We start from the raw sequence: 26536 nt of genomic DNA, 5'->3' as shown, positions 1-26536 counted from the left end.
TGGAATCTCTCTGTTGTTAGTGGGAATGGGGTTCTTACAATAACTTGAGGAAAAGAATTTTCTTAGACTGGCATGGGAGACTGAGTGATTTTTATTTGTGCAGTTATGTTCCTCTGTTTATAAAGGCCCGTTTCACTTAAGCCAGTCCTAGAAAAGGTGCAGCTTGGATACAGCAGAGCTGAAAGCGAAGGGGTAGTGTCCAGAATTTCCATTCCATGCTGAAGCTGAGTCCAGCAGAGTACCAGGCTGGTTGTAATCCATTAGTACACCTCCTGCAACAAATGTCCCCAGCGATCAAGAAGGCCAAGAAAGGGAACTCCGTTTGTTTAGAAACTTATGTGTCTCCTATTTCACACCCTTGCAGTGGCTATGCCTATTCTGGACAATGACCTATTCCCAGGTATGACTGACAGACAAGCACCCTCTTTACATCATTTAGACTCTTCTGGGCATGTGTCTGTTCTTTCTTTGTCCAGTCTCTTCCCCCAGGATCTTCAAGGGACAGACCTGAGGAGTGTGAAACTACAGCTTTCTGCCTATATTATTTGGCCTTTCCTTTGCTCCTTTCCTGTTAATTAGTTAATAAGTTAGTTAATTGCAGTGGTATCACTACTACCCACAGGATCAAAATCAGAACCTCCCATGGCCAGAAGAGTCTTGCCTGCCTGGTTCAGGCACATCTTCCTTCCAGGCACATGTTCTCTTTTGCTCCTTTCAATGAAAGACCTTCTTTCAAAATCGTTCTACCAAAGGGCCTTTGCATATGGCATTTCCTCAGCCTGAAGGTGTTTTCCCACCCCTCTTCCTGGTTAATGCCTATTCCTGTTTTCCTATTTCAGGTCAGATGTCCTTTCTTTAGGCAAACTTGAATCATAGTCTCAACTAAGTCTCACCACTAAACACTCTCATAACACCCTTTATTTTACACTAGGTGCACAAAAATTTGTGCACTCGGGGCAGAGGGGGATCCCTCAGCCTGGCCTGTACCCTCTCGCAGTCTGGGACCCCTCAGGGGATGACCACCTGCTGGCTTAGGCCCGCTCCCCGGAGGATTGGGCCCAAGATGGCAATCAGACATCCCTCTGGCAGCTCGGCAGCCCTCGGGGGATGTCCACTTAACAGTGGGGAGCAGGCCTAAACTGCAGTCGGACATCCTTAGCGCTGCTGCGGAGGCAGGAGAGGCTCCCACCACCACCACTGTACTGGTAGCTGTCAGCCTGGCTTGTGGCTGAGCAGAACTCCTCCCATGTGAGAGTGCCCTGACCACCAGAGGGCAGCTCCTGCATTGAGCGTCTGCCCCCTGGTGGTCAGTGTGTGTCATAGTGACCAGTCATTCCCAGTCCTTCTGCTGTTAGGGTCAGTTTGCATATTACCCTTTTACTATATAGGTTAGAGGCCTGGTGCACGGGTGGGGGCTGGCTGGTTTGCCCTGAAGGGTGTCCCGGATCAGGGTGGGGGTCCCGCTTGGGTGCCTGGCCAGCCTGGATGAGGGGATGATGGCTGTTTGCAGCTGGTCACACCCCCTTTAGGGTAGGGGTCCCCACTGGGGTGCCTGGCCAGTCTGGGTGAGGGGCTGAGGGCTGTTTTCAGACTGGCGGGTGACTGAAGCTCCCAACCTCTCCTTTTTTTTCTTTTTTTTTTATTCTGGGATTTATTTACCTTCTATGGCTGTCACTGGAGCTGAGAGCCGGCTTTAGCTCTGAAGCTCAGTTCCAACTCTGAGACCTTGGCTGCTGAAAGCAGGTATCTGGGCTTTGTTTAGTTTCTATAATTGAAACACTGTTGCAACTCCAGCTCTGAGGCCCAGCTGGCTGAAAGCAGGTTTCTGGGGATTGTTTAGCTTCTATAATTGCAACATAGTTGCTTAGAGTGCAGCCCAGAGCTGGGCGGCAGCAGGCAGGGAACCTTGGCTTCCTCCTTCACTGGAGCAAGCAAGCCTCCTGATCCCTTCAGCTGCCTTGCTGCCGGCCACCATCTTGGTTGGCAGTTAATTTGCATATCGCCCTGATTAGCCAATGGGAAGTGTGTTAGAGGTATGGTTAATTACCATGTTTGTCTATTATTAGATAGGATTAGAACACTCTCCAGAGTTTACTGAATTTACCAAATGGTGTCTCATCTGTCCTTAATAGGACATAAATAAGAAACAACCTCATTTTTCTCATATCAATTCTTCTAGTCAAATTCTGTTGGGTCTTTTTGCCTGCCCTTTCATGACATCTCAGGCAAATTTCTTACCTTTCTGGTCATTTTCAGTTATATGAACCATCAAGTGTGACTTATTTTCACATATTAAAAAAGATAAATATAAGTCAAAACTTCAATTTTACATTTAATATAAAGCGTGTTTCCTTTGTACTTCTTTAGCTCAGGATATGCTATGCTTTTTCAATCTTCCCCCAATCCTACCCATCCTTCCACTTTAGGCATGTCTACAGTCAGATCAAGGAGTAGGAGAATTAGAAAAACATGACCAAAGTACTTTTACTTAATAGGTGCTCTTTTCATGGTTCTCTCCTGGCTGCCATGACTGCTGTGTGCCCCAGATCTTTAAATGCTGGCTCTCTCTGGTTGAACATACTTCAGGGGTCAGTAGAGGCTCTTCAGGTAGAAAGTGGAAAGCAAAACCGTTCATTGCCTACTCTCCCTGTTGCTTTAGCTGCCACCAAATGGTGACACTACTCATGCACAACCCAGTAGATGCTTGTCCATTGCTAGGGGATGCTCTCAATGACCCCAGGATTAATCCCTTATTACCCCACTACTAATGTAATGACTTTCAATTCACCATCATGTGTTCAAACATCCTGCAGAGGATATCTGCTATGGCAGAAGATCTGAAAGCAGTTAGTTTCAGCCTCATTCATATATGTACCCAAGCTGGCCATTCCAGATTCCTTTAGGTCTCTTTACCTCCTGGTCAGTTCCATCCTGTGCTCTATAGTGTTTTACTTCACAGTAGGCTTTGAAACAGGCCAATCCTACTATCTATTACTAATTTCCCTACATTTACATCATGGAGAGAAAAAGTTGTACCCTGCTTTCTTTCTTTCCAAAGGTCCTAGATGCTTTAAGCAAATAATCTCAACCCCTCTCTAGCCAAGGGTACCTGAGAGGAAGAAACTTCATGGAGCCACTCCCAAGTTCCTCCTTTCATGTACAGCATGAAAAGCCATTGGTGTGACTTCTCTCAATAACAAAAATCTCCTTCCAGAAGACTTCTGTGACTATATGCATAGAAGTGGCTGAAACCATTTTCTTAAATTCTATCCCATCTGGCACAAGCACTTTGTTAGAGACTATTAAGAATTGTGAAGAAACCTAGAAGTAATAAAAAAAAAACACCAGTTTTATTTTGAGAATGAGGGGAAAAAAAGCAGAGATTAAGGTCCTACTCTGTAGCTTACCATGGGATGAGGACACAAGGATAAGGTGGATGGTGTTTAAGGGTACTAACTTGTAATGAGTAGTGATTAGCCATAGGGACCTAATGCACAGTATAATGAATATAAATAATAACATTGTACTCTAATTGTGAAATGTGGTAAAAACACTACAATGGCAATCATATTACAATATCTAAATTTTTTTCAAGGTGGTACTCTGTATAGCTTCAACTTATACAATGTTACAATGTCAATTTTATTTAATTAAGAAATAAAAAAGGTCTTATGCTAATTTAGTGAAAATCTGTGCCCCACTTCTTTGTTTATGCTTTTACCACCCTATGATAGCACTCAAATTTTGAACGGCCAACAAATTCAAAAGACAGTTTCCTCAGGATGGGAGGGTGGATAGCAAAGGCAAAATGAAGCTTATGGGAATGCAAAGTCCACTGAGCTTCTTGGTCAAATTCGTGGTCAGAGTGCACTTCCCTAACTATTAGAGTTTGCAGTTGCTTGAGAAGAATGATGGAGAAAGTAAGATGAAAACAAGATTTTTCAGTCACTTCATTTCCATAAATGACATCATGGATTACATAGTGCTGTTGCTAAGGAGATATAAGTACCTATCAGAAGGAAACAAAGAAATTGATTGCATCAAAGACAAGTGGTCATAGGATCTGAAGAACCATTCTGCCCATTGAGTTGTTACTGTCAGTTCTCTACAAGAACAAAGACATATTAGTTTGCTAAGAATACCCAATTATTTGTACATTTACCAGAAAACAAAGAAAACATCAGTGCCCTACTCATAACTCTGCTGCATTTTGCAGCATGTAGAATGAGGGGCCATTTTTCTGACATGTTTATCAGAACAGGGACAAATCTCCTTGTTGTTCCCTGAGACACCACCCCATGTCCAGAATCTGAACGCTCTACCTTAAAAATTCTCAAATAGAAAGTGGCTCTTTTTTCTAAGTTAACAACTAATTTCCAGTCAGTGAGTAATTTTTTTCCCCCTGAAACATCCCCTCAGTGGAAAACAAATGAAGAGGGGAAAAATTAAGTAAACAAATCTGGAAAAGAGGCCATTCCACACAGAGATGGAGGCGCCTGTAAACTTTGTCAACAAAAGCAGGCTCATAAGGTTTATGTCAAAACAAAACCGTAGTTTTAACCAACCCCTGCTTGTGCCTCACTTGATGAATGACTTCCAAGGCCTCCGACACTTTGGGACTAAAGGAGAACATTATTTTTAGCACAACTATTTGGAAATTTCTGAGAACTTGGATCTGTTTTTCTTTCTGGTACCAAAGCAAGTTTCTCACTGAGCTCTCATGAAAGATCCTCGGTCTCTTGTGGATTTAGAATCCTGGAGCAACCCGCTATCCCAGAGCAAGGTATGGTGTTTACTCTTTCTTTGAGAATTTTGGCAAATGTTGGTATGATGCCCATATCATTATGGTAGCTTTTGAGTGTATTAAGCAGATAGCTCCCTAAGAGGACTCCATGAAACTGAAGACTTGGGTTCAAATCTCTGGTCTGACACTGGTGTGGTTGCCATGAAGAAGTTACCTGACTTCTCTGGACATCCGCTCCCTGTACAACCTACCACAAAAGGGTCTTTGGGAAGAGGATATGGACTTCACATTACAATATGTTTGACAAACGTCGATATTTATCACTGCTGTGCCATCATAGCACTTTACATAAGGCAGCCAAAGCTGTAGATAAAAATAAATATTGATGAATTAATATTTTTCTTCTTTCAATTTTAGTTGAGCCTCTATTATAGACCAGTCTTTGTCTTAAATGTTGGTGATACAGAGTTTATGTGTTGGTGGAGAAAAAGCAAGTAAATAGCCATAACAACCATAGCCAGTTTTCTCAGTGGTTAGAGCATTGGCCATGAGGACTGAAGGGTCTCAGGTTTGATTCCCAGTCAAGGGCACATACCTCCCTGGCCCTGGTTGAGGTGCATGCGAGAGGCAACCAATCAATGTGTCTTTCTCACATAGATGTTTCTCTCTCTGTGCCTCTCCCCTTCCTTTCCACCCTCTCTAAAAATTAATGGAAAAAATAACCTTGGGGGAAGATTAACAACAACAAAAATATCCATAACAGTGTGGTGTGTGGTCTTATAGGAGACTTGGTGATAGGACAAGGGAAGGTGATGCATGGCCAATGGAAGGAGCAGTTCTGGGGAGGAAAACTGGAGTCTCACAGTAAGAGATGAGGAGCCATAGAACAGAAGTCACGAACACCTAAGGTCCCATCCTGTCTCACTCACAGGGCCACTCCTCATGCAGCTAGAGAAGGAAAAGTCTGCTGTTGTGAAATCTCCCCTGTAGGCCAAGGATATGTCTCCTTTTGGCAGCCCTGGTTACCTATCCTCTTCCTAATGATTTCCAGGCAAAACACATTTTCAACTGACTTAATAATCAAGTCCAGCCCTTTGTCATGAAGCAATGTTACAGTTCACCTCACAGGATATAGGGGAGAACTCAAGTGTTTGGAAACAAAAAGAGCTCGGTTCGAGTCCTGCCTGAGCCATTTTTATGGCTGTGTGGGCCTGAGCCCTCGGTCTCAATGTTCTTGTTTGTAAAATAAAAATTGTGTGGGGTTATGAATATGTTGTCTCTAAAACACCTAGCAGAGTAATAAGAAAACCACTATGTTTTCTCCATTTCAATATTTTTTATTATTTTTAATTAAGGTAAAGTCTACATAATATAAAATTTACCATTTTAAGCATGCAGGTCTGTGGTATTAAGTACATCACAGTACTGTGCAACTATCACACCACCATCCATCTCCAGAACTTTCCATCTTCCCCAACTAACACTCTGTGCTCGTTAAACACTAACTCCTCTCTTCCTCCTCCCCTCAGCACTTGGCAATTGCTATTCCACTGTCTGTCTCTACAGTTTTGACTGTTCTAGTTGCATCATGTAGGTAGGAACATACAACATTTGTCTTAGCATAAGGTCTTCAAGATTCTTTTGCAAAATAGAGACAGACTCATAGATAGAGCAGGCTGACAGCTGCCGTGGGGTGAATGGTGGGGGGAAGCTGAGAGTGGCTGAAGGGATTGAGCCAAAAGGGAAAAAGAAGAAAAAGAGCTAATGGACAGGGACACAAATGTGGTGATTGCTGGGGGGAGAAGGGAAGTAGGAGCCAGTGGAAGAGGATATAAGGGGGATAAATGGTGATGGACAGAGACTTGTCTTGGGGTGGCAAACACGCAATATAGTGTACAGATGATGTGTTGTAGAACTGTACACCTGAAACCTGTATAATTTTGTTAACTGGTGTCACCTCAATAAATTCAATTTAAAAAAGATTCTTCCGTGTTGTAGTTTGTGTGGAAATTTTGTTGCTTTTGAAGGTGGAGAAATATCCCATTGCATGCATGTACCATGTTTTGTTTGTCCATTCACTTGTTGATAGACACTTGGGTTGCTTCAGCTTTTGGCTGTTGTGAATAACGCTGCTGTGAACATGGGTGTTCAAATATCTTTTTTGAGTCCCGGTTTTCACTTCTTTTGGGTAAACACCCAGAAGTGGAATTTCTGGATGTTACGGTAATTCTGTGTGAAATTTTTGGAGGAATTGTCATACTGTTTTGCATAGCAGCTGCACCACTGTACATTTCTCACTACTACAGGTTTTTTTTCCCCAGTTTTACTGAGATATAACTGACATATAACATTGTGTAAGTGTAAGGGGTACAATGTGAAGATTTGATACACACTCACGTGTGGATTTATAATCCTGGTTCTTGTGAAATGATTACCACAATCAAATTAACACTTTCATCCACCCCCCTAATTATCATTTTGTGTATATAGTGACAACATTTAAGATTTACTCTCTTAGTAATTTTCAAATATATACTATAGTATTGTTAATTATAGACACCATTATGTACATTAGATCCCCAAAACAGATTCATCTTATAACTGGAAGTTTGACCATTTGACCACTATCTCCCCCTTCCTTCCACTCTCCAGCCCCTGAAAACCACCATTTTACTCTCTGTGTTTATGAGTTCAACTTTTTAGATTCCACATATAAGTGATATCATACAGTATTTGTCTTTCTGTCTGATTCATTTCACTTAGTATAATGCTTTCAAGGTTCATTTTGTCACAGATGACAGGATTTCCTTTTTTTTATGGCTGACTAGTATTCCTCTGTATGTATACACCACATTTTCTTTATCCATTCATCTGTCAATAGACACTTAGGTTGTTTCCACATCTGGGCTATTGTGAATAATGCTGCTATGAACATGGAAGTACAGATATCTCTTCAATATTTTGTTTTCATTTCCTTTGGACATATAACCAGAAGTGGAATGGCTGGATCATGTGGTGGTTCTATTTTTAATGTTTTGAGTTGTTTTTGAGTTGTTATACTGTTTTCCATAGTGGCCGCACAAGTGCACAAGGGTTTCCGTGCCTCCACAGCCTCACCAACACTCCTTACCTCTTTTTGATAATACCCATTCTGATAGGTGTGAGGTTCTATCACACTGTGTTTTTTATCTGCATTTCCCTGATAATTAGTGATGTTAAGCATCTTTTCATGTGCTTGTTGGCAGATTGTATATCTAATTTGGGATGGTGTCTATTCAGATCTTTTGCCCACTTTCCATCAGATTATTTGTTGTTGTTTTTTTGCTATTGAGTTATATGAGTTCCTTATATAGTTTGGATATTAATGCCCTGCCGGATACATGGTTTGCAAATATTTTCTCCCATTATGTATGTTCCCTTTTCATTTTTTTCATTTTGTTGATTGTGTCTTTTGCTGTGCAGGAACCTTTTAGTATGCTGTAGTCCCACTTGTTTTTTTTTTTTTTTTTGCTTTGGTGGCTGTTTCTCATGCCATATTAAAAAGAAATTGTTGCCAAAACTGATTTCAATGATTTTTTTTTCTGTTTTCATCTATAGGTTTTACAGTTTTGGGTCTTACATTTAAGTTTTTAATCCCTTTCTAGTTACTCTTTTAGTGGTGGTCCAATTTCATTCTTCTGCATGTGAATATTGCTTGCCCGCCACTATTTACTAAAGAGACTACTCTTTTCCCATGGAGTATTCGTGGCTCCCTTGTCAAATATGGGTTGACTGTATCTGCATGGATTTGTTTTATTTTTTAAATAAAGGGGAAAATACTATTTACAAAGGGGTCTCAATCTGTGCATACATTTTCTAGAAGTTCAATTTTTACACTGAATTATTCAGTATTTCTCCAAGTGTTTTCCCATGGCTAGTTTAGCAAGAATAAAGGATTCCATCACTAAAAATATACTTACAAAATACTGTATACTACATTCCTGCCTTACAGATTCAAAACACACATCAACATGAAGTTTCTTAAATCTACAGTTCCACAAAGTAATTTTTTTCAGTATGTGTTTGAAATCTAAAAACTTGTTATTTTGTAATCCCTACAGAAATATAGAATAGATGGTCATTTACAATTCACATCAAGGACAGATCTGCTCAAGAATACCAATATCTCCAGAGCTTTAATTCTAACTCCAAAGAAGCATAATGGTGGGGAAAATACATGTTAGCACATATTCTATAAATTTGCATAATTCAGTACAATCCTTCAAAGCATTTTGTATGAGAAGTGACTGCTAATGTGTATAAGGATTCTTTCTGAGGTCTTTAAAATGTTCAAAAATTAGGCTGCGATGTACACTGAGCTGTATACTTTAAGTCGGTTAATCTTATGCTGTGTAAATTAAATCTCAATAAAACTTTTTAAAAATATTGTAATATTTATAAAGCCATGACACACATAGGTCATTCCCAGCCAAAATAACCAATTCATTACAAACCAGTGGGGCATTGAGTGAAGGATTATTATTTAATATAGAGTATCCCCCAAAAAAGTATACATGCACTTTGAATAATTATAAAGGCAGTGTTTATTAAAATACATTTCATTTTCAAGTTGTCAAAATATAAAATTGGATCCCTATCTTAAACATTTTGTCAGAAAAATTCTGATGGGTCAAATGTTAAATGTGAACAAATGGAACAATAAAAGAACTGAGAGAAAAGGGGAGGATTCTCTTTGTTATCTTGAAATAAAGAAAGTCTTTTAAACACAATAAATTGAACCTCAAAAATGTGTTTTCATGAAAAAAAAGTATTTTTAAAAGGACATAAACAAAATAAAAAGGCAAACTGGGAAAAGCTTTTAACTGCCCCTGTCAAAAACCATGTACAAAAAATATAAATATACAGAGATATTCTTTGCACTATCCTAATATGCAAATTGACCAAATGGCAGATTGACCAGTCTCTATGATGCACACTGATGCTCAACACAAGAGCGGCCCCCTGGTAGTCAGTGCTCTCCCACAGAGGGAACGCCACTCAGCCAGAAGCCGGGCTCACGGCAGTGCTAAGGATGTCCGACTACCAGCTTAGGCCTGCTCCCCACAGGCCTAAGCCATCAGTTGGACATCCTCTGAGGGCTCTTGGACTGTGAGAGTTTGCAGGCTGGGCTGAGGGAACACCCCCCCCCCAGAGTGCACAAATTTAGTGCACTGGGCCTCTAGTCTTCTCCTCTGCCCCCAGCCTGAGCTGAGGTTTATGCCAAACACTGTTCTAAATGGTTGGAGACATCAATGACTCAAAGATCCTGCCCTCACAGAGCTTACATTCTAGAAGCAAACAGATATCTACACTAATAAAAGAGTAATATGCCAATTAGACCAGATAGACCAAGCGTCTTCTGGATGTCCTTCTGGACAAAGCTGCATTGGCTGCAAGGGTCAAGGAGGGCAGGCAGCTGATGCCTTCCCCTGATCAGCCTGGTCGCATCCCACAGAGGGAGGCCAGAGGCAGCAGCTGCAGCGGGGTGATGGGGGCGGTGCCTTCCCCTAATTGGCCGGTTGCCTCCCCTGAGGGCTCCCAGACTGTGAAAGGAAGCAGGCTGGACTGAAAGACACCCCCCCCCCACCCCCAGTGTGGGCCTCTAGTATAATATAAAAAAGAACAATAGAGATAAGAATAATCTAGGGAGTTAGAGGGTAATAAATATCATACAAAAAAATCAGCAAAATGAGGGAAGATCAGGGAGTATCATGTTTCAATGTTCAATAAGGTAGTAAGAGTTGGCTTTCATGAGAGGGTGGTGTTTCAGCAAAAACTGGAAGAAGGATATGAGAGAGTGAGACATGCCTGAACAGAGTTCTGGACAGAGAGAAAGGATAGTGTATAGACCCTAAGGCAGAACATTCCTAGTGTCTTTGAGGAACACCAAGATATTCAATGTGACTAGAGCTGAGAAAGTGGGAAGAAGAATAATAGAAGGTGAATCCAGGGAAGAAGGAGGTTTGGTGCCCAGCCAAGGAGGGCATTGCAGATCATCTTCCATGAGACTTTTGACTTTTAAGTGAAGTAAAGAACCATTACAGGGTAATGCCACTGTCATTTCCCATTATAATCCACACCCCTTTATCATCCTGAGGCACTGAGTTCCAAGACTTGACTGGCCACTCAAAACCAGACCATCATCACATATCAGGCACCACAACCCATTGTTCCTCAATTTTCTTGAGGACTGTTGATGGATAATCATTTTGAGTGCCTTTCAAAACTTCTAGCTGAGGATGCTTCCAGCATTTAGACTACTGTCCAGAAAATATTCCAGTGACTTGTCAGTGAAAGCAAACCATTTGTTCTATAAATGCATTTGTTTCCATTATTTTAATTCACTCCTCCTTTGAGCACCTTGTGGCCTGGCTGTTGGAAATAGTACATCTTTCAAGTACATCTAAAATGTCTGCTTTCTCTATCCACCATAACTGAGACCTTTACCACACATGTCTTCACAGACTGGCCCCTAACTTGCGTTTTCAGCCTCTTCATCAGAGTGTCTGAGATGCCATTGCCCAGAGCAACTTTCTCCAGATAATGTCAAGTTCCTCTTAGAAGCAGCTCCTGGCCTGAACTACAGAATCCCCCCATCGGATGTCTAATGGAGAGCCTTTTTATGACTATATTGTATAAGCATCTTTTCAAATCCCTTCCCAAAGCCTCCTCTGATCAGTTTTTTAGAAGAAAGAAGAACTAGCAATGTAATTATTGCATCTTGTTTTAATTGTGGCAGGGGGTGTGGTTAGAAGGCCCTTTTCATTTCTTTCATCTGAGGCGCATTTGAAAAGGCTGTGTTTTTATCAGATCTACTAGGCTTTTCAGAAAATGCCTTAATCCCAGCTTAGCCACAGGATCATTAATTTTGAATTTGTGCCATGTGACCAGTCAAGCAGACAGAACATGGCAAAGATGTTCTCCTTGAGTCTGGGAGGGAGGGCCCACTGGTAACATGGAGATTTGGTGAAGGATACAGAGCCTATATTTGGACACGTTGCTTCAGTTTTTCACTAATAAGATTTCTAAGAATCAGATCTGTTCCAAACCATATGTGCACACTGTTTTTTTCCCTTTGTCATTCCTATGCTCTGGCAAATTTCTGGGTCTGATTCCAAGATGTTGCAATTTCCTCATGGGTACCATAAAAATGGTATAGTGTGCCTGGTTAATTTTCCGATGCCACAATAAAAAAAAAACAACAAAGGAACTTTATCTGATTACTTTTCTCACATTGTATAATGTTTTACTTTGTGTAAGTATATTTTAGGCATCCAAGACACTGCTGATGCTAAAGGCCATTTAGCCTAGCAAATCAGGTGTCCCCAGCCTACACCACCCGCCGTTCAGCCCATATGCCAAATGTCATGATTATAAATGATCCATCATTCTCAGCTGCCAGGCTTATGGAGGGCAAAACCAAGTTCTACCTGATCATAGCTACAGACCTATTGCCTGTTCCACTCTGAGCATGTGGCACTAGGCATGCTTTGGTTTCACTTGGCTCTTTAATTGTGTCTTTAATTGTTCTTGCTGCCAGCTTAAATGGGACACCATGGATCATATCCTGCAGATTTTAAATTAAAGTTTGAGACCCCCTCTGAACAGGCAGAATATTCAAATTAACACTAATTGGCATTACACATGATTATTTGGTGAAAAACATGGTTTTCCTGAAAAGAACACTTTCTTTCTCTTGCTTTACAAAGCCCAGAAATATTAAGAAAACAACTAGGGATGCATGCAAAGATTCTATATAAGGATCCTAGCATTGTGTTTACATTGGCAGAAACCTGGAAACAAACATTTTTAATGGGGAATTCTGTACATAAAGGGTAATAGAGACCAATCCAACAATTTATTTAATGTTATAAATAATTTTTCACATGGGAAGATGCTTGTGATAAATTGTTAAGTGGAAAAAGTTGAAGAATTGCAGGAATGATATGATATCACTTTTCTCTATGGCTTAGAAAAAAAGACTGGAAGGATACCAATATCAAAATGTAAATAATTACCTTTGGGTGGTGTAAAACATAATTACATTCATGTTTATATTATTCATTTGTATCTCTAATTTTCAAAAAAAATGCATTACTTTGGCAAAAAGAAATCATTATTTAGCAAAGTCTATCATTGATCCCTGCAGAAAATATGCAACAAAGGGATTTATTTTGAAATTTTTATTTTTTATATATTTTTTAATTTTTTAAGCAAATTTCCCCTTTTCTTTATGGAGGGTAGTTTATTTTATTTTTACGTTAATCCTCACCTGAGGATATTTTTCCATTGATTTTCAGAGAGAGTGGAAGGGAGGGGGAGAGACCGAGAGAAACATCTGTCTGAGAGAGACACATCATTTGATTGCCTCCCACATGTGCCCTGACCCGAGATACGTGTCCTTGATCAGAATCAAATGTGGGACCCTTCAGTCTTTAGGCCGAGGCTCTATCCACTGAGCCAAACAAGCTAGGGCTATTTTGAAATTTTTAAATCAATCCTTTATCTCCACCAACCCTGCGTGGTACACTGAGAATTCTCTATTAGTAATGAGTTGATAGTTTCTAATGGAATTATGAGGATGAACAGTGTGTTTTATAGTCCTGAGAAGCTGAGCACTGAAGTGACATATTGCAAATGCCCATTCTCATGTTCCTTTACATCCAAAGTCCCACCTGAGAGGGTGCCTTTATATCTGTGTGTTTTTCTTGCAGAGTCAAAGATGTTTGTCTTGCTCTATGTTACAAGTTTTGCCATTTGTGTAAGTGGACAACCTCGAGGTAATCAGTTCAAAGGAGAGAGCTACGCCCCAAGATATATCTGTAGCATCCCTGGCTTACCTGGCCCTCCTGGCCCTCCTGGAGCAAGTGGCTCCCCTGGACCCCACGGTCGGATCGGCCTTCCAGGACGAGATGGGAGAGACGGCAGGAAAGGAGAGAAAGGCGAAAAGGGGGCTGCAGGTAATGAACGATGAGGCTCGAAAAGCCGCCCTCCTTCACCCTCCCTGAAAACTATTCCCTTTCTTTGTTGCTTTCTCTAAATCCCTCCCCTGTTTCACTTTCATCAAACATAACAATTTATTGCATGTTGACGATGCTTCAGACACTGCTCTAGACTCTACATGCATTCTCGTTTTATTGTAATGACGACTCTTTCAGGGGGACGTCATCACATTTTATAGGTGGGAACACTGAGCAATGCCACAATCAAATGAATTACTAGCCAAGGAAGAGCAGAGCGGGATTCCAACATCAGATGCCTATGACCACTGGGGCTGGTACATCCAGCAGGTAATGCCTGCATGCAAGAGGGCGTGATGGATGGACAGAGAGATGAACAGGAGGGGAGGTAAAGCAGAGGCAGGATTAGGAGCCAAAAGCCTGATTCTTCCTGCTCTGCACTAATATCCTGAACATAAAGGGGTTCCAGAAGGTTTTTTCCAAAGATGAAATGACAATAGTAACATGTAGCCTACATTTCCTGGTTCATCTCTCTGTCCTGTAAAAGCGAGAAAAAATAGGTTTCTTATAGCTCTTTACAGCAACACAATGTCCCCTAGTCTTTCAGTAATTTTCACTCTCCCCCCCACAAATAAGTTTTCCCAGGAAGCTTGCCAGATTTGCCAGCCCTTCAGAGTAAAACAGATTAAAATTCTAGAGAGACCGTGTTCACCCAAAAGTTGGGACAAAAGATGGGCACAAAATATCAATAGATCTAAGAAGTGTGTCTCTCTCTAGTCATTGCACTTCACTTAGTGCTGTTATATGAAACAATATAATATATATATGCAAATTACTGGCTAATTATTCATTTCTGAATTTGTCATGCAGAAAATATTTGGCAAATCAGTAGCTACCAAATGCATGAATATTGTCCAATATTAGATAAAGAATTTTTAGGTGAAAATTCAACATCAGATAAAGAACTGTTAATTGGGAGCTTCAATCTTATCTTTCAAACCTTTTCGTACAACAGCATAACACAACTTACTGTGTCATGATCAAGAATGTCCTTAGTAACACAAAGATCATAGTTGGGTATTACCAACACTTTTAGTTTTCTATGCCTGGAAGCAGTAATATAGTGATTACACAAACATCCATTGGAGTCAGAAAAACTTACTAGGTATACCAGTTAATAATGCGGATTTTTTTCAATAGATGGAGTTACAAGTGTTGATATATATGTGATTTGATATGTATGCTATTTTGTTGTATTGACAAGCTTCAAAACTTCATATGTCAAATTTTCTAAAGGTGTTAACATCATAGATATTTTTACGCTTAAAAATGTTGAATTTATTATCCATAAATGAGTGAGATCATGTATTTTTCTTTCATTGACTGGCTTATTTCACTTAGCATAATGCTCTCCAGTTCCATCCATGCTGTTGAAATTGGTAAGAATTCCTTCTTTTAACTAATGAACAAAAATAGATACAGAGGTAGAGCAGCATTGAACAGACTATCAAACTACAGTGGAAACCCCTGGGAGGGTTCAGGGGGTGGGTAAGAGATCAACCAGAGGCCTTGTATGCATGCATATAAGCATAACCAATGGACACAAGACACTGGGGGGTAGGGGAGGCCAGGGGAATATCAAGGGGGTGGGGAAGGAGACATATGTAATACTTTTTGTAATACTTTAAGCAATAAAACAAAATTTAAAATTAAAAAACAAAACAAAAAATGTTGAATTTTGTGCCAAAAAGAAGAGCATTTGCAGGAAGTTTTAATTCATTACTTTATTGTGAAGAAAAAGTTATTGTATACTTCGGGAAGCTTATGGTGAACATGTTCCATCTCAAGATACTTGTGAACGCTGGTTTAAATGCTTTAAAAGTGATGATTTTGATGTGAAAGACAAAGAACATCCATGTCAACCAAAAAAGTTTGAAGACCAACAATTACAAGCATGATTGAGTGAAGATGTGTGTCAAACTCAAAAACAACTTGCAGAAAGATTAAACGTTGCTCAGAAAACAATTTTCTACTATTTACAAGCAATGAGAAAGATTTTAAAAGAAGGAAAATGGGTGCCACATCAACTGAATGAAAGACAAATGGAAAACCGAAAAGTAATCAGTAAAATGTTGCTTCAACAGCACGAAAGTCTTTTTTGCCTCGAATTGTGACTGGCGATGAAAAGTGGATTTATTTTGAGAATCCCAAATGCACAGAATCCAGGTCAACCATCACCATTGACTGTATGTAAGGCCAAATTGCTTTGGAAAGAAGACAATGCTCTGCATTTTGTGGGATCAGGAAAGTGTGGTGTATTATGAGCTTCTAAAACCAGATGAAACCGTTAATACTGATGGCTACTGACAACAAATAATCAATTTGAACCACACTTTAGTCGTGAAACAACCAGAATGTGCCAGAAGACACTGCAAAGTAATTTTGCTTCATGATAATGCACCATCACACACTTCAAAACCAGTTAAGGACACATTAAAAGATCTTGCCTGGGAAGTATCAACCCACCCGCCGTATTCACCAGACCTTGCTCCTTCAGATTACCACTTGTTCCAATCGATGGCACACGCACTTTCTGAGCAGCACTTCAAAACGTACGAAGAAGTGGAAAATTGGGTCTCAGAATGGTTTGCCTCAAAACAAAAAAAGTTCTATTGAAATGGTATCCACAAATTACCTGAAAGAAGAGAGGAATGTGTAGCTAGCGATGGATATTACTTTGAATAAAGCACTTTTGATGTTTCTCTTGAAATTATTTTGTTTTCTTTGATTACAAAATCCGCATTATTAACTGGTACACCTAGTAGGCTAAAATCTTGGCTCCTTTGGTTACTGCTTAGTATCATTGGGCAAATAGCCTCTTTGAGCCTCAGTGTTCTCATTTGTAAATAGGGGGTAGTAAGGGTGATTGTGAAGATTAAGGACAATAATACATGTAAAACATGCAATAGAATAAGTGTCATGTGGTAAGCACTCAGGAAATGTTAGCTGCTATTACATGTGACATTGTGATCTGCAAATATGAGTCATAGCTAAGTTTATGATTACCCAAAGCTACATAATTAATTAGAAATGAGTGATCTGTCTTATAAGCTAGTTCTATTGTTATTTAAAGATGTTTATGAATATGCATTCAGATTAAATCAAATGTTCATGATTGCTCCAATTTTAACCATGCATGTGGCCAACTACACCCCCATATTCATCAATCCATTTATTCATCCATCCACTCATGCGTTATTCACTCCACAAGCTTTTTGCACATCTATTGCTACTCAGGATTGTTCTAGACCAGTGTTTCATAACCTCCACCCTAATGACATTTTGGGCTGAATAATTATTTACTGTGGATGACTATCCTGTGCACTGTATGACCTTCAGCAGGTTCCCACTGCATACGAGGGTCACCCCCACAATTGTGATAACAAAAATGTCTCCAGACATTCCCAACGCTCCTTTGGTAGGTGATGTGAAATTGCTCCTCACTGAAAACATGGTTCCAGACACAGAGAACACAAACCTGAATGTGACGTTGTCCTTGCCTCAGTAAGCAAACGTTTGGATATGGGAGTCTAATATGGAAAAACACAATCACAATACCAGGTGGGGCAAAAGTAGGTTTACAGCTGTTTGTATAGAAAATAATGCAATAATTTAAAAATAATAATACAAGAATAAGCCATGTTTTGCATACTCACAACTATAAACCTACCTTTACCCCAACCTGTATGTAATCATCATCATCATCATTATCATCATAACCATTTACTAAGAACTTACTATACCTATGTATCAGAAATTTTACATTTAATACTTACTATCCACCATAACCCTTTTAGCAATTATTGTAATCAGCAATAACAATAATGTTACAAATGGGAAAAATGGAGACTTAAAAATAAAAGTACTTTCCCAACCTGAGATTATTTAAATCCAATATCCACATGCCCATGCATAAGGATATATGACAGCTAAGACAGTAAAAGTAAGAACACCTTTGTGATCAATGAATGGAAGCACACCACAATGACAAATAGCAGGAACAGAGCCCTGGGGCTTTGGGGACATGTTTTCAATGTGGCTGAACAGGTCACAGCCCAGCTGGAAGCTTCTCTTCCCTCTTCCCACTTAGTGACACTATGAAGGCCTTCTCATTTATGTGCCCTTGGTGATCATCCCCACAGCATTTACCCCAATCAAGTGCATGCAGAATCAAGCATAGTTTGGGTCCAATTTCCCCATCCTAAATTACAAGCACAGAGCTTATTATACTTAACTAGAGGCCCGGTGCACAAAAATTTGTGCACTGGCGGGGGGGGGGGGGTGGGCCTCAGCCCCACTTGTGCCCTCTCACAGTCTGGGACCCCTTGGGAGATAACAACCTGCTGGCTTAGGCCCGCTCCCAGGTGGCAGAGGGCAGGCCCAATCCCTAGGTGCAGCCCCTGGTCGGGCTCAGAGCAGGGCCGATTGGGGAGTTGGGGCGCTGCCCCTTGTCATGCACAGAGCAGGGCGGATTGGGAGGTTGCGATGCCACCCCCAGTCACTCTCAGGGAAGGGCCGATTGGGGGGTTGGGGAGCCACCCCCCTGTCACACTCAAGGTAGGGTCGATGGGGAGGTTGCGGCGCCACCCCCTGTCACGCACAGAGCAGGGCCTATCAGGGGGTTAGGGCTCTCCCCTGTCACACTCAGGGCAGGGCCGATGGGGATGTTGCGACTCCACCTCGTCACACACAGAGCAGGGCCCATGGGAGGATTGGGGCACTCCCCCCTGTCACACACAGAGCAGGGCCGATCAGGGGGTTGGGGCACCGCCCCCTGTCACACACAGAGCAGGGCCCATGGGAGGATTGGGGAGCCACCCCCCATCACACACAGAGCAGGGCCGATCAGGGGGTTGGGGCACCTTCCTCTGTCACGAAGAACAAAGCAGGGCAGATAGGGAGGTTGTGGCCCCGCCCCCTGCCGCACACAGAGCTGCAGGGCGATCAGGGGCTTTGGGCTCTGCCCCCTGTCACGCTGCTCCAGGGGCCAGGCGGCCTCACGGCTCTGCTTGACACTGGGGCAGTGAGGCCTCACTGCTCAGCTGATCCCGGTGCTAGGAGGCCTTGGTGCTCCGCTGATCCCGGTGCCAGGAGGCCTCGCAGCTCCGCTGATCCCAGCGCTGGGAGGCCTCGCAGCTCCGCTGATCCCAGTGCTGGGAGGCATATTACCCTTTTACTATATAGGATAGAGGCCTGGTTCATGGGTGAGGGCCGGCTGGTTTGCCCTGAAGGGTGTCCCGGATCAGGGTGGGGGTCCCGCTTGGGTGCCTGGCCAGTCTGGATGAGGGGATGATGGCTGTTTGCAGCTGGGCACACCCCCTTCAGGGTGGGGGTCCCCACTGGGGTGCCTGGCCAGTCTGGCTGAGATGCTGAGGGCCATTTTCAGGCTGGCGGGTGACTGAAGCTCCCAACCTCTCCTTTTTTTTCTTTTTTTTTTTATTCTGGGATTTATTTACCTTCTATTGCTGTCAGTGGAGCTTAGAGCTGGCTTTAGCTCTGAGGCTCAGCTCCAGCTCTGAGACCTTGGCTGCTGAAAACAGGGATCTGGGTTTGTTTGGCTTCTATAATTGAAACACTGTTGCAACTCCAGCTCAGCCAGCTGGTTGAAAGCATGGGGTTTGTTTAGCTTCTATAATTGCAACATTGTTTCTTAGAGTGCAAACTTAGAGCCCAGCAGCGGCAGGCGGGGAACCTTGGCTTCCTCCTTCACTGGAGCAAGCAAGCCTCCTGTTCGCTTCAGCTGCCTGGCTGCCGGCCGCCATCTTGGTTGGCAGTTAATTTGCATATTGCCCTGATTAGCCAATGGGAAGTGTGTCGGAGGTATGGTTAATTACCATGTTTGTCTATTATTAGATAGGATTATACATTTCCTGCTGAAATATTTGTCTCCTTCACTGGTCGATAGCAATTACTGTTGTCTCATATTATTAACATTTAATGTAATTTGAATGCACATCCACATAAATATCATCAAATAACACTAGACACACCTCATGAAATAGATAATTCTGGATTATTGTATGGTTTGGGATATTTATGGACTTAGCTAAGACCCATATTTGCAGATCACAATATAATCTACTTATATAAAAACCATGGGTGGTGTTCGTCACATACAGAGGAACAGCAACTGAGCGGAAGGAAGTCAGTCCTACAGGGGTTGTCTGGGCAACGGCTGCACCCTCCCCCAAGCTGTTTCCAGGAGCTGTTTCCTGTAAGGGCAGAGTTTGAGGCAGGAACCCGCCCTGGGATGGTGGAGGCAGATCTTTCTAAAGTGTGCCGCACCAGCACAGGGTGAACCTGAGTGGGGTGGCTGAAAGGCTTAGAAAAGACAGACAAGAGAATGAAAGCCAGGTCTTGGTGGGACACTGCTTCTCTGAGAGACAGCGACCACTCCCACAGCCATGCCTTTATTTTATAGCAGATGCTACGAGGCAAAGTAAGGGCATGACCAAGATGTTTACATTCTCCTCGGTTTCAATCTTACTCAACTACATGCACCTGAACTCTATCAAGCCCACATCACTCAGGCACGTGGGGCCACGTGTTTGGACCATAGGTTCAAGCTTACAATTACAGCTGTTGGCTATAATTGTGCTCCGAGGGTCCTGCCCTCCAAGCTGGGACTTGCACGTGGCAATGAGAGGACTGTGCCCTCTCATCAGTCCAAGGCTTGAACCTGTCCAAAACACTGTAATGGCTCCCCACAATAAAGTTTTAATTCTGTTTCTTTGTTACTAATGTTGTGGCCCCACCCCATAACAAAGAAACAAAGGAAAATTTCCCCATGGAATTTCTGAATAGTATTACTCCTTCGGGAATGCTGTGTCATAAGTTAAAATTTAAAGTGGGTGCAATCATCATGCTATTGAGAAATCTCAATAGTAAATGGGTTCTTTGTAATGGTACCAGATTTATTATCAAAAGATTATGACCTAACATTATCAAAGCTGAAGTATTAACAGGATCTGCAGAGGGAGAGGCTGTTCTGATTCCAAGAATTAATTTGTCCCCATCTGACACTGGCCTCCCATTTAAATTTATTTGACGACGGTTTCCCGTGATGCCAGCATTTGTGATGACTATTAATAAATCACAAGGCCGAAACAGGTTTGGCTCAGTGGATAGAGCATCGGCCTGCGGACTGAAAGGTCCCAGGTTCGATTCCGGTCAAGGGCATGTACCTGGGTTGCGGGCACATTCCTGGTAGGAGATGTGCAGGAGGCAGCTGATCAATGTTTCTCTCTCATCGATGTTTCTAACTCTATCTCTCTCCCTTCCTCTCTGTAAAAAAATCAATAAAATATATTTAAAAATAAATAAATAAATAAATAAATAAATAAATAAATAAATAAATAAATCACAAAGACAAACTCTAGACAGAGTAGGCATGTTCCTACCTGAACCTGTTTTTGCACATGGTCAGTTATATGTTGCTTTCTCTTGAGTTTGAAGAGCATGTGATGTTTCAGTTAAAGTTCTAAGTACTTCATCACAAGGGAAATTAGTTAAGCACTCTGAAAGTGTTTTCACTCTTAATGTGGTGTACAGGGAGATATTAGAATAAGTTTAATCACTTTATCAGTCATTATTTGCATCACTGTTGTTTTTATATCATGCCTCTGTTGTTATATCCTTTTGTTACTATTTATTTATTAATAAATTTATATATGATTTTCATATACATTTTACTAATTTACTTTTATCTCTCACACTTCTATTATAGAGAAAGGGTAAATAGCAATATTAAAATATCTCTGATAATTAATTCCCTTTTTAAAAAAATATTTTTTCTTGGTTTTTTACAGAGAGAAAGGGAGAGGGATAGATAGTTAGAAACATTGATGAGAGAGAAACATCGATCAGCTGCCTCCTGCACACTCCCCATTGGGGATGTGCCCGCAACCAAGGTACATGCCCTTGACCGGAATCGAACCTGGGACCCTTGAGTCCACAGGCTGATGCTCTATTCACTGAGCCAAATCAGTTAGGGTAATTTATTCCCTTTTAATGTGCACTAATTTCATGCACCAGGCTACTAGTATGTAATAATAGCTACCTTGAAGGTAGAGCAGGTGTCGTTCATGTCAAGGTCTCACTTAGCCCTAATACAATGCCTGCCATGCAGTGATGGTCAATAAACATTAGATGGTTCAGGTGGATGCATGCATGCATAAATCCATGGATTGGTGGGTGGGTGGGTGGATGGATGGATGGATGGATGGATGGATGGATGGATGAAAGAAAGAAAGAAATGGCACTGGAAAAAAATATTTGTAAGCCCATATCATGGAGAGTTGAGAAGAAATCCTTTCTCTCCAAGCTTTAGTACTTAAGCATAGATAATAATTTCTCCATAATTCTCTTCTCTGTACAGTCATATATCTGCCTGAATAGGGAGATGGAGAATGATCTATCCCTTCTTTCTATTCTTCATTCATTGGTCCTTAGCACAGGGGCAAATCTGTGATGTGAACAGGAAGAATTACTATAAATTATTACAGCTAGTCCCTGATTATCTAATTCCCAGCGGTTGAGAATGGTAAACAGCTACAGAAAATCCAAACATTGAAATTGTGACAACCTTTTCATTGTAAAATTGCATCTTAGTATTTATGGTTTGATCTCAAAGAATTTTAAATGGGATGAGACCTCAAGTGATCTAGTCCAACACCTTCATTTCAAGGTCTGGGAAACTAAAGTCAGAGAGATGAAGCCCCTTTGTCAAATTCACCTAATTCCTGGCTGAACTAGGGTTTTATCCCTGGTCTGCTTAGTCACTGTTTACTGCTTTCCCACCAGATTTGTAGTGGATTTGGATCTAGTTTCTTCGTAGTAAAAATGGAGTATTTGGAACTCAGACAAGAATTGACTTGTTCAAAGGCAAAAGAGTCAAAAGGATTTGAGTACATAATGAAATGTAATGGTCAAATAGTTACTGATGCCAAAATGTGTGGGGGGTTTTTTAATTAATGCACCAAAAGTCACTGATGAAGACAACAAAAGTTGAGCTTCTATTGAAGATAAAATAACACCTTAAAAGTTGTTGTCTTTGATTCCAAAGTTAATTTATTAACCAAATGATATTTATATTATACGTCTATCAAAAACAAGTAATCATTGAGAGGTCAAACTATTGTAGCCTTACTCAAGAAATAAATACCAGATTGTGTTCTGGCTGGATGGAGTCAGTGGAATTTCAATTTAAAAACAAATGTCACCCTGGCCAGTGTGGCTCAATTGGTTGGAGCATCGTCTATACTGAAAGGTCACAGGTTTGATTCCTGGTCTGGCCACATGCCCAGGTTTCAGGTTTGATCCCTGGTTGGGGTGCAAACAAGGACAACAAATTGATGTTTCTCTCTCTCTCTCCCTCCCTCCCTGCCTCTCCCTCTTCTCCTCCCTCTTCCTTCCTCTCTAAAATCAATAAAAACATATCCGCAGGTATGAATTTAAAAAGATGAAAGAAAGAAAGAAAGAAAGAAAGAAAGAAAGAAAGAAAGAAAGAAAGAAAGAAAGAAAGAAAGAAAGAAAGAAAGAAAGAAAGAAAAGGAAAGAAAGAAAGAAAGAAAAGAAAAGAAAAGAAAAGAAAAGAAAAGAAAAGAAAAGAAAAGAAAAGAAAAGAAAAAAGAGAGCACATGTCATTTATAGCTAGAGAACACTTCTATGATCAGTAATAATGCTGGTCTCAGACACCAAAAAAATGCGTTCATTTTTAGCATCTTTTGTGCACCATAAATTGTCAAACAGTGTCTTTACAAAATTATAGAAACAAAATATTTGATGTTTTAAGAGTAAAGCTTTAATTCTTTTCAAATTTACATTATCCAGAACACTTTATTGCTAAATTTGCCAAATAACTGAAAATGATCAAACTCGTACATCAGTGCATATGTAATATATTGAAAAAAATGCTATCAAAGCACTATCAAGATAAAAAGGCTTAGCTTAATATAAGTTCCTGAAAATAAACTACACAATATATCAACAATATATTTTCCCTGACTACAAAGTACATTACAAATATCCAAATAATTTGGATATTTTTGAGAATGTACCATTACATAAGCACTTTTTATGGAATGGATTTGGCTATACAATTGAATGACCTGTTTTATGCTATTAAGTCATTGTTATTACACATACAATTTAAAAATTAAATAGATGCTGTTTATCACTTTCAAGCCATGATCACTATTTCTCTGCATTTAGCCAATGGTTGATCTGTAGACATAAAACATTGGGCAAACAGAAAATATTTCTCTATGGTGATTTTCAATTTGTTGAAATCTTTTCACAGCTGCTATGTCTTTTCTATATGTAAGGAGACCAGAGAAATTAAGGGACTTGCCTAAAATGATACAGCCCTTAGCTGTAAAGCCAAATCGAATTTAGGATTCTTGATTCCAGCCCCAAAGGTAAGAGGCATTTTGATGAAGGGGAAGCATCAGTAGACTGAGACTAGGATTCCAGTCCTGTCCTTGCTTCATCTCTCTTGGGTTCAGTTTTCTCCTCCATAAAAGACTGACTGCACAGTGTGGCAGTCACTGTTGTTGGGTTATTGTAGCATAGTGAGCCCTCACTATGCCTGGAGCCCTTTACAATTCACACTCTAGCCACAGAAATGCTCAGGCTTCCGAGTCAGGCAGGCATGAGTTCAGGTCATAGCTCCGTCATTCACTAGTTCTATCTCCTTGAGCAAATGAACTTCTCCATGGCTAGGTTTCTTCATCTACAATGGGAGTAATAATAATAATGCCCAGCTCATAAAACTGTTGCAAATCTTGAAGAAGATAATACATGTAAATAAAATGCTGTTCCTGATGTATAGCAAATGTTCAATAAATATGAGCTAATCTCATTCGATTAATTCTTTTTCATTTATTTTTTCTGATTAATTCTTTTATTATTAATACTAATAGTAGGATGAGGCATGAGCGAGAACTGCCTCTCAGGATCCACCTGGTTCTGTCTGCCTCCATGACTTCACTATGAAGAATGATATCAACATCATTCTCCTTAAATTCCTTCTGTAGTAATGAGTACCTGTAATGTAACTAATTTAGTGACAGGTAATCCATCATCAGAATGATAGTTAAATATTTTTAATTAGTCAGAATGAAATGATTTCTCACATAGAAAATTTACTTGAAATTATGATGAAATTTTTCTATTTCCATTGTAGTGATTCGGATTTTTTAAAAAATCATTGTTTAGTAGTACACAGTTGAAAGTTGTCTGAAAAGATTAATGTATGGTATGCTGTGACTATGTGAGCATGCTTTTTGTCACTCTGTATTTAGTGGAACCATTAATTAAAGTTTAAACTCTTTTTAAAGGTTTGAGAGGTAAGACTGGACCGCTGGGCCTTGCTGGAGAGAAAGGGGACCAAGGAGAAGTGGGGAAGAAGGGACCCATGGGACCAGAGGGTGAGAAAGGAGAAGTCGGTCCAGCTGGGCCTGCTGGACCAAAGGGAGACAGAGGAGAGCAAGGGGACCCAGGGCTGCCTGGAGTTTGTAGATGTGGAAGCATCGTGCTCAAATCTGCCTTTTCTGTTGGCATCACCACCAGCTACCCAGAAGAGAGGCTCCCGATCATATTTAACAAGGTCCTCTTCAATGAGGGAGAACACTACAACCCCGCCACAGGGAAGTTCATCTGTGCTTTCCCGGGAATCTACTACTTTTCTTACGATATCACATTGGCAAATAAGCATCTGGCAATCGGGCTGGTGCACAACGGGCAGTACCGGATAAAGACCTTCGACGCCAACACAGGGAACCATGACGTGGCTTCCGGGTCCACAGTCATCTATCTGCAGCCGGAAGATGAAGTCTGGCTGGAGATCTTCTTCAATGACCAGAATGGCCTCTTCTCAGACCCAGGTTGGGCAGACAGCCTGTTCTCCGGATTTCTCCTGTACGTTGACACAGATTACCTAGATTCCATATCCGAAGACGATGAGCTGTGACCAGGACTGCTGACCAGCAGATTCCAGAATCCTTGAGGGAGACACTTTGATTTCATCGAGGGGCCCTGGAAGGTGGAACACACAGCAATGAGATCCAAAGACTCCCGCTCTGATTCCAGAGTATTTACAGACAGCTCTAGCGACATTTATGATTAAAACAAGATGATCCACCAAACTATTGAAACCATACCAAGATGAATGATATAAAACAATAACCCCAGATATGAATTCTCTTGAAAGCAGTGTTCATAAATATTTAAACAAATCCAAACAATGTTAACAATTTTTTTTTATTAAATTCTTGAGTGATCAGACCAGACGGCAATGATAATGTCTCATTAAATCTTTATAAAATCACATTTTGGCCTGTTATTTAAGAGAATCATAACATCCCAGACAAAAATCTTTGATAATTCTCCAAACGCTATAGTTAGTCACAAACCAAAGGTAAGAGATGCTGAGGAATGTCAAGCAATTTAAAGTGAAGTCATAATTTTCTTTTTTATTATTTCTTCCTTCGTGCTTGTACGTGAAACACAAAGTTTATTCTTGTATTATTATGTATTTATTAAGTATTGTATTCAAAAGTGGATACAACTATAAACCTACTTTTGCCCCACCCTGTATATTTACTCAACAACTCTTTTATTTTTATCTTTATTGTTGAGAGTATTACAGATGTCACCCTCTTCTCCCCCCGCCCCCCCTTCCCCCGCCAATACCTCCCTCCACTCAGTTCCCGCCCCACCCCAGGCATTCACC

At 40.9% G+C, this 26536-nt stretch overlaps 1 protein-coding gene across 4 annotated transcripts in view; it reads left to right on the top strand.

The window, feature by feature from the left end:
- Positions 1–26128, top strand: part of C1QTNF7 (C1q and TNF related 7) — a 99899-nt gene extending 73771 nt beyond the window's left edge. For 3 of the 4 annotated variants that reach the window (XM_059675399.1, XM_059675425.1, XM_059675419.1), the window contains exons 2-3: positions 13498–13743; positions 25143–26128. In XM_059675399.1, coding sequence (XP_059531382.1) covers positions 13498–13743; positions 25143–25774 — 878 coding nt within the window. In that variant the 3' untranslated portion in view covers positions 25775–26128. Of the gene's footprint in view, positions 1–4650; positions 4784–13497; positions 13744–25142 lie in introns of those variants that run through there. The other variant, XM_059675410.1, reaches the window with a different exon arrangement.
- The last annotated feature ends 408 nt before the right edge of the window (positions 26129–26536 follow it).

This window comes from Myotis daubentonii, chromosome 1 (assembly GCF_963259705.1).
Source record: "Myotis daubentonii chromosome 1, mMyoDau2.1, whole genome shotgun sequence".
Lineage (NCBI taxonomy): Eukaryota > Metazoa > Chordata > Mammalia > Chiroptera > Vespertilionidae > Myotis > Myotis daubentonii.
This window is presented reverse-complemented; position numbering and strand designations above follow the sequence as displayed.